General features: G+C 46.1%; 1 protein-coding gene across 1 annotated transcript; it reads left to right on the top strand.

Moving 5' to 3' along the window:
* Positions 1–4,128: 4,128 nt before the first annotated feature.
* Positions 4,129–8,873, top strand: LOC119405089 (uncharacterized). The gene is made up of 2 exons (XM_049418839.1): positions 4,129–4,727; positions 8,342–8,873. Exon 2 carries the CDS (start codon positions 8,357–8,359, stop codon positions 8,690–8,692), a length of 336 nt encoding a protein of 111 aa, XP_049274796.1. The 5' UTR covers positions 4,129–4,727; positions 8,342–8,356; the 3' UTR covers positions 8,693–8,873.
* Positions 8,874–11,438: the final 2,565 nt, after the last annotated feature.

Raw genomic sequence — 11,438 nt, forward strand, 5'->3', positions numbered from 1 at the left:
TGGGTCGAAATTTCGAACTGGAAAGCGCGCGCCCTCGTTCTCGAGAAAGCTGAGTTTCAAGCGAGAGCTGACGTCATAGACACTGCTTGGAGCGTCACTGGCCCATGACGCGTGCCTTCGGTTCATCAGCCAATGCCGAGCGCGCAGTGCGGCCACTGGAAATGCGCCGCGAAGCCAAACAAAAGAGAAAGGCGGGGAAAGGAGGCGCTAATGAACGCGACGCGCTCCCTGCACAAATGGGAGCACGACCGGCTGTGGGAAGGTACGCCGCTTGCGTACTCTAGTCGCGAAGCAAAGGGAAATAGCGTCTCCATCGACGGTGGCTCTAGCCTGTGGGCGGCTGTCTTGGGCAGTATTGAAGATACATGTATCTTACACTATTTGGGTATATTGCACCTGTATCGCGATACGGCTCGCACGACCTATCAGCATCTGTGTTTCCGATACATGGAATAATGTATCGTGTATCTTAAGATACTGCCATGAACGAAAAAAATGGAATTTCGAGGGCTCGTTTCTTTGATAAAACCTTCGCAACACACACCGTGCGCTACAATAAGCATCACTGTATCGATCTTAAGATACAACAGGAAAGTATCGGATCGGGTACAATAATAATTGTGGTAGTATCTCGTAAATGCATCTCAGATACTTCTTGCCCGAGTATCTGGTATCGTATCGCGATGCTATTTCAAGGTATATTTGCCTAGCCCGCTAACTGGAGAGTTGATTTGATTCCATAGCTTCATGCTTCCATAGCTTCATAGCTTCATAGCTTCACGCTTCCATAGCTTCATGGTACCTTATAACACACAATACGTGTACCCATATTTACCATAATTTTGCCTACATATGTCAACATGCACTAGCCGACATGCTGCAACTGGGGGGAGGGGGGGGGAGGGTACATGGATAGCTTCGCTTCAACGGCAAAAAAAAAAAAAACGCGGTTACGTAAAAAGAAAAATCGCCTCCTGATAAAACGCAGCAATGGCGTCGATGTATTGGAATTATATCACTCAGGCACGTAGGCAAGGGGGGGGGGGGGCCCGGGGGGCCCGGGCCCCCCCCCGAAATTTTTCCAGCCTTCTATATTCCCAGGCAACTTTTTTTTGTTTTTGCCATGGAAAGACTTTCTTTCGAACAATTAGGCCTTGGGCCCCCCCCGAAAAAATATCCTGGCTACGTGCCTGATATCACTACTCCGGCGACAGCACCATTCGCTAAAATTTGCTAAAGTTTCTGCGACCAAGTTGTAACTTGCGGAATAGCTAAATTTCCAAGGCGGACGATAAATTAAAAAAAAAAGATTAACTGTAGCCTTTAGTTCTGCTAACTACATATAGCCTAACAATAGGGTTGCGAGACAGTACATTGCAGTTCTGCGGCATACGATGAAACCAAGGAATTTACTTGTACAAAGGACGAAGGGTTGCGAGGTCTTTGCCACGCGTGCGAGTCCTTGCACTCGGGTGCTTCACGTTCGACTCTTGTGTCGCTCTCAAACAATGGCGGTGTAAAGCGTACCCGCGTTTCGATGACGTCAGCGATATGCGCAGTGACGCACGCGGAGAGCCGCGTCCGTAAAAGGCTTTTGCGCGCGTTACACAGAGAAGTGCCTTCGCAACTGCTCGAGCCTCGCTGCGCGAGCGTTGTTCAACCAAGTGCGTGCATAATGCGCGGCCTAGAAAGATTAAAAAGAGGGAACCGCCCATATGTGTACAATACAACCTCGTACCGATGACACTGCAGTGTCGAACTCCTGGCTGCCGTTCGGTGAGTGAACGATGTAGTACTGGCGGCGGTTCTCTAGCTTTTCCTGTATATGCTGGCCTGGACCTTATACATACATCGTCAATATATCTCGAATGCAACGTCTTCCTATACACGTCATCTCCACTCACATTTTGTACGTAACGGGTCACAATGTCCGATAATTTCATATTGACCGACACAAAGAAAACAAAATAAACAAACAAACAAACATTAACCAAATGAAAACAAATGCTAAATTAACAACTGTAAAGAAATATCAAAAATGAAAAATCTAAGATAACAAAAACGATAATTATGATCCGGCAGCCAATATACTTCAGAAAGACTCGGATTTGGCAGTAATGAAAATACAGTAATGATATTACTGTAATAAATTACTTTTTTTACTGTAATGTGTAATGTAATGAATTACGTTTCTGGGCTGATAATTTAGTAACTTCATGAATTACTTCAAGCGAGCAGCTTCAAGAAAATTACTCATTAACCTATAACGGGGATTATATTGAAACAGCCACTTAAGGGGGGACGGGGCAATGAAAACTATGTCGGTTATTTACTGCGATAAAATAATGAAATTTGGTATGCAGATGTGATTTGTTACGCTGATATCATAACTGAAATCGGCTTTGTGCTAAGTGTTATAGTTATTGAGTTACAACACTTGATAGCCTATCTTTGTTATCCCAAAATTAATAAATGAATTAGACATTAGTTCGTCAAAATGTTTGCATAAGGATATTCACAAGGGCCCATTCTGTGCCGTAAAACTATTAGTCTATTTTTAATATTCAAACAAGGTCACAAAAAAATTTTGCGACCTCATTGTTAGTAAGACATATTGTATTACTAACAAATTTTACAAAAAGTCAATTATAAAAATATGTATAATGTGCTGACAAATATGGACAGCTTTACGGCACTCACCAATGTTCGAAGATCTAAGTGCAAGAAAACAGAATGGTTATACTTTAATTTGTTGTTAAATGGCACAGGGATGACTGGCAGCAACTGCACATAAAATGAAACCTGAGAAATGGAGCTCAACGAAAATGGAGCTCAAAGCTAAAGGGACGGAACTCAGAAGGGTGCAGGCTTTATTTTTCATTGGAGAAATACAGCACTATAGCTACCTTAAGCTCTGATCTCTCCTCTTTACGATGATGCCAAGATGACAGCACTGTGTTAGGGGAAAGCTGCAAGATTTGAATTTTCTAGAGCTCCGTTTTCTGATATTATTTGATGATAGCACACTAGTAAAGTCATTTTTTTTTGCTCTACTTGTACAGCTTATTTTGTTCTGATATTTCAACACGATATAAAATATAGTCTGAAGATTGCAAAAATAAAAATAAATAAATAAATAAAAACCGAACATTTCGACGAAATTCACCATTCCCATAACCTCGTCCCCCATTAATACCTTTGTAGGTGTTGAGATTCTTGGAAGATTTACTGCATATAGTACGAATCGCCCAACTGTATGATGCAATGACACCGGTGAAATAATAATAATAATAATAATAATAATAATAATAATAATAATAATAATAATAATAATAATAATAATAATAATAATAATAATAATAATAATATAATAATAATAATAATAATAATAATAATAATAATAATAACAGAAAAACACGCGCGCGCACGCTGCATTGTACAACGAATCGGTATGAATACGTTAGGGAGAGCAAAGTTCTCGTTTCCTCTAAAGCTTCCAAGACGACATGCTTAATCACAAAATGCCACAAAGGTATACCAACGGAACAGCTTCCATACGGAAAAGTAGCAGTGTTTACTCAACACAAGGTGCTTGGAACCTTACTGCTGTCATGCACCATGCAAGCGCCTACGTTCGCTGCTGCGCCCGCATGCGCCCATATAGCGTCGTATTAATTTATGCTATCGCTCACCGTTCCGTATGCGCACCACCGCTAAGATGATAAGGTATTACGGGGCGTGGAAATTAACAAACGACCGACGAACGGACGTCTCTTTGTTTTTCTATTTCCTTTTCGTAATTCCGCGGGCTCCGATTGGCCGGAGCGGTGAGGCGAGCGATCTCGAGCTCCTCCCAATCTATAAGCCTCGCGTTGCTCGCGGAGGCGCGCGCTTATCGCGCCGAGATCACGCGCACTCGCCCCCCCCCCCCCCCCCCCAAAAAAAAAAAGAAACGCTCGAGGCGTAGGACTCTTAAACGGCCGAGAGAGGGAAGGGTGGGGAAAGAGGTGCGTTTATCTCTATAGGTTAATCTCTAGATGCAATGCTCCCGTCCTCCTCCACACAGATACACCAGATTCCCTCCTCCCAACCCGACCGGGGCGCTTCCAACACGTGAAAGCTTCGTAACACAGTACAAAAACATTGAGAGCCCCCTATCCGAGTCTTATATCGACGAAAGTGCGCCGCACACAAGCTGCCGCCGCGGTCTCTCGGACCAAGTGGAGTGGATCACGGTGCGGCAGCTGGTTTACGGACCCCCACCCGAGCAGTGCGCGTGCGCAGACGACTTTCTCGCCGCGAGCGTTACATCTACGTAAACACAAGCGCAAATGATGCTCCGGTGGGCTAACTATTAGCAAAACATCGCGCCCTTCAGTGCGCACCAGTCACGAGTGCGCCAAACCGGGCCGCTTCTCTGAAGAACTCGTTGAGCGTGGTCGCCAGTGTTCATCATACCATATTCCACGAGTTCCACGTGAACCGTTCTGCAAGTTTCGGAAAGGGACAATCGGAGGTGTTGCGCCCTGAAGAACAAAGCCCCGGCAAACGAATCTTCTCGGGCCAAGTTCAAGGCCAAACGAACCAAGTTGTAGAGTTGAAACCTTGAAGCCACGGCCGTCCCATCCGTTCGAAGCAAAGCCGGAGTCGGCAAAAAGAACCGCCGGCACCTCCCAAAAACGGATCCTTTGAATTCGCCCGCTTCGAGAGAACGCTTTCGTTGACCGGTAAGCAAAGTACGAAATTTCATTTTGCACTTTCCGGTCCAACTCGTGATTAAGTGTATTCTCCGATGCATCGAAGAGCAAACACCATCTAGGTGGTGCTTCCCTACCCGACTCTCCTCGCAAGCTTGCTCAGGTTAAGAGATGGACAAAGTCCAGAGGCTATATACAGGGTGTTTCACTTAACTTGCACCTAGCATTTAAAAAAAAACGTATGCGCTACGCGTGTCAAATTGGGCCAGTGTTGTTCTGAGCCGTATTCAGCACGTCAGGATAAATTTTTACAATCCGCCAAGCTAGATAATTAACAAACATTGCTTAATTAACTTTTAAATTACTACCCCTAGCAAAAAATCTTCAATAGAAAAATTGTGGGTATTGTTCTGAAAAGTCAGAATATTTAAATCACGCTAAGATAACTGCCAATCCCATCAGATTGGTAATTAATAAAGATTGCTTAAATAGTTTTAATAATTCCAACGAAAAATATTCAACAGAAAAGTTGTAACGTTTGTTCAACAAAGTCGAATTATTTTCTCTACTCTAAAATAACTGCCCGGATTAATTTTTTCGAGCTTTTCTGTAGAGTGCGCGAATTTAAAAACTACACTTGGCGCAAGTTATAACTGAAACACCCTGTATATAGCGAATACGGTTAAACAGGGGCGGATGCGGGACTTTTTCGAGGGTGGATTCAGCTTATGGGAAGTCTGGTACCTGAAGACCGTCAGCGACCATACACGGGCATTCAAAATTTAAAGGGGGGGGGGGGGAGGGGGAGGGAGGGGTGCAGGGTATCCGAGCCTTCCCCTCTAAATCCTGTGTTTCGCGAATGCAAAGGAAAGACGTTGCAAATTCGTGACGACCGTTCACCGACTAGGTCAACTTTGAATTCTAAAATCTTCGGAGTGGTATGTAAGGAATAGCGCCAGCTGAGAGCGAACCCTAAAAGGTCGCGAATGGTGTCGTGAAACTGCTCCCTGCTACACTGTTTGCTTCTTCAAGCACCCCGTCATAGCTCCCTTGCCTCTTCCACACGGAAGTCGGCGGTAGTATGAAGATAACGCTGTTTAGACACCAAAAAATGATTCACGCAAGAACGTTTTGTGCATTCGACTTCAAAATGATTATCCAGGGAAATCACGAGTCTTTCAAGACCCCGGAGTGTGGGCGTCCCTGCGACGCTCGCGTGTTATCCGTGCTGATGCCTCGCAGGGGGAAGCAATTCACATGGGCGCGAGTTTCAGCCACGCGGAATTACAGAAGAAAAAAAAAAGAAAGGAGAAACGTCACGCACACGTCACACCTCTCCCGAGGACTGCAACAGCGGCGGCCATAAAATGCGTCCTATTACATACTGACGAGTTGCCTCGAAACGCAATGATCGAAACAGTTGAATATGATACCATCAATGCAAAAGTGTGCTGTACAATAATAAGAAACTAATACTAGAAACAACTGTAAAACTGGTTTTCTCTAAAAGCCTTGAAATTTAACGTTACCTTAGCTACCAGCTGGGATTAAGAAAGCTCTTCTCCAAACATTCCTTATCATTAACACCGACTGAGGAAATTTTTTAAAAAATGAGCGAAGCTCTCATTTTTTTTGCCCTCAATTCGCAATGAGCCACCAAAGAATTCCATCCTATATCAGGTTATAGCTATTGAAGCATATTGACCCTTTTTTTTCTTATTATTTTCTAGCGTTTACCACCTACGAAGCGCACGTGCCATCTGGGGTCAATAATTGTATCTCCATATTCTACTTATCTGCTGGCTTAAAGTGTCGGCAGCCATGATATCAGCATTAAGTGCCTTTTGTTTTATACTGCTTCGACAACATCCGTGCACAGCAAAAACGTTTCGAGCATTGCTGTTGCACAAAATGTCGCAGCCGTTATCGCAAAGATTGGACAGCTGAAACTCTGAAGCTTGCACAAGCTGCAGGTCGCGACATCGGTGCAGTGTGCATGGCCCCAAATCGCGAATGCATTATTAAGGCGAAAGCCTTAGATGCTTCTCCATACGAGAAACGTAACCGTCGGCGGCGTCATCTCGAAGTGATGCAGAAAATCATGCGACATCGTCGTCATGATGTCACAGATCGCGAAATTTGTGACGTCATGATGACGTCGTATAACGTAACGTCACATGATGACGACATCACATGACAAAGTCGCTAGGTCAAAAGTGGGCCGATCTTGGAGGTAGTGCAAAACCACATTAGGTGCGGAAAGCTTTCGAGGGTGATAAAATCGACCGAGAAGAAAAAGACTTTTACCTTCGAGTCGTCTTAGGCGAATTCATAAGGAACTGTGTGATATTCAGTCAGGACGGAGAAGTAGGGACGCAGGCCGTGCGCCGTATTATGACCTGTAAACTTGATTTCTGCAGAGCGTCCACGATACCCACGGTGAACTTACGTCATGGGTACGTTCGATGATAGGCATGAACTTTGGAACAGCACTGTCAATGCCAGCCATGCACGTCTGGAATAAAGACTCAGACCCAGACTCAGACTAAGTGATACACGCGCTTCATGCCTCATAACCGCTACATTAGCCATGACTATATATAGTCATGGCTAGTGTGTGTACTTGCCATGTGACTTATTGTGATGTATAGCGTTTGTAGCAACATGAATGTCGGACGTACGACCAGCTATGTCTCACAGCGTTCCACAAAAAGAAATCGAATAACTTCTTTTTTCCCGCTTTTTGTGTGAAGGTTCGATACATACCTGGCGAAAAGGAAGATTGTTAAATGCACACTGCGGATAGCCTCGCATGCAGTAAGGCTTCATTTACATCGGCGACTCTCGAGGTCGCGTGCGTTCTAACGCACATTGAAGTCGAAACTATAAAGTTGGTCGAAAAGCGACTTATCCGATACAGTTTTTACTTTTATGCCGAGAGCGGCCGCTCGCGACTGCTTATTTCGAACCGTCGTTTTGCGACTTCAGAGTGCTCGATAGAACATTTGCGACCCGCCTTAATTGTTGCGAGACCACAGTAGTCGCTCGTGTGAGCGAGTTCTTAAGCCTGTAAGTCCCCCTTTGGTAGTAGCTATTGCTTGCGGCCAAATCTAACGGCCCAGGGGTTTATTCAGAATTTCAATCTTGGCCGGTGTTACCAGAAGGCAGGGGTGGGGTGGGGAGGTGGCGGATGAATGCCTGCCTACAAGCGAGGTTAATGGGGAAGAATCTGCTTTTTTTTTTTTTCGCGATGCCACGGCACATGCGCCCTTCCACTAACGGTAATGTCGCGAAACGACTCTTGATCTCGGAGGCTTTCGTTCTGGCGATACCGGCTGTCCCGGCCACTACCAAAACGGCAGAGGGCAGCGCAGGAAAATGAAAAAAAAAAAGCAGATTTTGTGGAGGGATGGGGGTGAGTGTGGGAGGGAACCTCCTGGGGTGAGTGTGGGAGGGAACCTCCTGGGGATGGGGGGGGGGGGGGGTGTATGAATCCCTGCAACGTGCGGACCTTGACTCGGTGCTTCCACACTGCATACAAGCCACTGCAGCGTTTTCCCCTTGTTTAGAGGCACGCATATTGTACTGTACTCAAGCGCCCCGCTAAGCATCGGCGTCGTTCTGTCTTTTTTACCCACTCGCAGAATTCCCACACTGCGATGGCTCGGAAGACGGTCGCCGCGGGACTGCTCTGCACGGCACTGTTCCTGGCGCTGGCCAGCACTCGCGCGGGTTGCCGGGCCATGCCGGCCCAGCAGTCGGCCGCATCCCCGTTGGACACGGGCAACTCAGTGGCCGCCACGAGCAACTGCACGAAAGACTCGCGCGCAAAGGCCATATGCGACGAATGCATCTACGTGACCGGGGCCAGGGAGTCGTACGAGCCGTGCTGCGCAAACCTCAACCGGCTGCAGGAGTACTGCGAACATTTCCTGCGCTACTCGCCGGACTCGAGCGTCAACGAGACCGCCACCAGGGAGCGCCGCCGACTCTGAGCGCCACGGACACGGGGCGATATGTTGTACTACCGTGTGGTTCAACGAATTCCGCATGTCGAATGGTGCAAATGTTGCAAGGAATGCTTGCCGGCATTCGAGAGCGCCTCACTCCCACAAGTTTCTGTCGTTACCGTACGCTCTAAGGAAAAAAAGGAGTCATTTGACTCTTTTTTTGCTCCACGCGATTATCACATGTATAAGTCTCTTTAAAGAGACACGTTGACTTGGAGAGTGGTGGGATGTATACCTCTCTTTAAAGAGACACGCTACATCTCTTTCGGAGGGCCGTGCGCCCGACTCGCCTAAAATGTCAACATGTCTCTCTAAAGAGCGTTATACGTGAGAGTCACATGGAGGAAAAATTAGTCAAATGACTTTTTTTTCTTGGAGTGTACTGAGAAAATCGTCATGCGTTCTCAGAATTCCGCATATTTTTCGCATTGTTCGAGCGGAAACTGGAGTTGAAACGGAACTTGTAGCGTGTTCGAATAAGACGGGAGACGTACGGGATTCAATTTTAAGAAATAGTACGCAAGCTCTCCATTAACGGACTCGATTTCTTTGGTAGCTTCGGGCCCTGCTCGGTTGCAGATAACCCTTTCAGGGACCTGGTCAGAATATTCTAATAGAACAACGTTGCATTACCTCGCAGAGTAGGTTCACTCTATTTGGACACAAGAGTGGTGGCAGTAAATTCACAAGTACAATAATCCTGGAAAAGGAGTCAAACATGAGAAGCAAATTTACTCCTGACAAAGGAGTACAGCAGCTATGGAAAAAGGAGTCAAATATGAGAAGCACAGTTACTCCCGACAGAGGGGTACAGTAAATCTGGAAAAAGGAGTTAAATATGGGAAGCGCAACTACTCCCGTGAAAAGAGTGTTTAGAAAACTCCCTTTGTAAATATGATGGTAATAAGCTAACAACGCGCGGGGTTTCGGCTTTTTGTTTTTTTGTCAATGTCGTGTGTGTTCGAACGAGGTCGCACGTGACAGTTTGCGCGGATAAGCCTGGTGGCGCGCGAACTTTACCGAAACGTGAAACACAGGTGAGAAACAAAGAACACCGAGCCGGGTTCAGCCTTTAGATCTGTAACGAACACAACCACCGGTGACACGGAACTGTAAAATAGACGTCATCACACAGAACAAGTGAAACGCACGAAAATCGCAGCAGATATTTGATCACAGGGACGCCCTGTTTCACCTGCAGTGGAGTTAACCAAGATCTTTGTTACGGTTTACTCCACACTGAAAAATACTCCATGCGAGGCGCGCAGCATGTACATAGGAATGTAAATAGAGCATACTTGTTTATACGCGGGACCCACGTTCATTTTGTGTTGTATTTAACTACCGTCATAACACATCTTAGGCGAAACGACCAACCTGAAAGCGCCCACAATGTCTGCCACTGACTTTGCATTTGTATAAAGCCCACAAGTTGCCTTCAGCTTGCACATTCAAGAGGCGTCATCTCCCCGATTGTAGTTTGCTCATCAATGTACATAGCGCATAAAAGTATTCAAATCATGTATGTTTTGCTACCCTTCAGACGTGTTTTTGTTATGAATAAAAATGAGCTCTGTACTGAAAACGAGTCTTCGTGTCTAATTTTTTTCGCTACATCATCAGACTAAATGGATGTGAAATTGAGTGCTCTTGCTGTGCGCTACAGACACTATACTACTGACAAAATTATGCCACTAGAGCCCTGGTTAAATGAAGAATTGCTGAAGGTACGATATTGCTTTCTTGAAAATAAGTCTGCATTGTCATACAGAAATTAACTTTGCACGTCTCGAACCTTTCACAGATCTCTCCGAAAGAAACTCAGTGTTCCAACACTATGAAATAACACCAGCGTTTCCACCACCTGTCTTTGGTACTCTTAAAAGCATTATTAAAGGGGTCATGAAGCACCAATTGGGCTTGTTGAAAAAACACAACCTGCGGAAAGCTGACACGGCTATGAACTGCTCTGCAAAATATTACAGTCGTGCGCAGCGCGTAATGGCCACAAGCGGAGCGCGAAGTTGCCGTTTCCTCAGGCGCCCTCTTTTCAAACAGAGGCCGGTTCTCACTCTCGTCGGTGGGCGGGGCGTCTGCACGTTGACGTCGCGGAGACATAGCATGCTTATTGGCCGATATCCGGATGAGATGCGCTTCTTGCCACGGGGTGCCGCCACTTGTCCGCGCCGCACTCCTCAGTCTGCTAACTTCATACGGTAGCCGCACTCGCGCATGCGAATCACAGCGGGAGAGCGATCGCGTTTCATGACGCGCGCTGACGTATCTTCTTACCCCCCGTGCCATCCCTCCCTGTCTAGCTTCCAGTGCGCTCGACGGCACAAGAAAAGAGAGAAAGCGCTGAGAGCGTGCGCCAAACCCCCGTAACTCCGCTGATTCTTGACGGATTCGAGAAATTTTTGCGGCAATCGATTCGGGAGGCAGTAAACTCCGATACTAAGGTCATTAGATCATTACTTGGAAAAGTGGTTCATGACCCTTTAAGTGACGAATGAAGGTATCTGCACAAGCTGTTAAAGACAAACCAGAACCTCGTGTAACTTCTAGGTATTGATAGATGGACAAGTTCTCCTTAACACAATACTGCAACAGTAGTGAGAGACCAAACCACTGGCTGAACATCTGCAGCAGATCAAGCTGAACCCACAGCGTGGCAACTGCCTGAAAGAAAATATCAGCAGGAAACACTTCTGCAGTGCATTTATGCATATAC

The sequence above is a fragment of the Rhipicephalus sanguineus genome, chromosome 9, assembly GCF_013339695.2.
Source record: "Rhipicephalus sanguineus isolate Rsan-2018 chromosome 9, BIME_Rsan_1.4, whole genome shotgun sequence".
In the NCBI taxonomy this organism is placed as follows: Eukaryota; Metazoa; Arthropoda; class Arachnida; order Ixodida; family Ixodidae; genus Rhipicephalus; species Rhipicephalus sanguineus.

Coding starts and splice junctions, on each gene's coding strand:
- LOC119405089 (XM_049418839.1), top strand. CDS start 8,357: ATGGCTCGGAAGACGGTCGCCGCGGGACTGCTCTGCACGGCACTGTTC.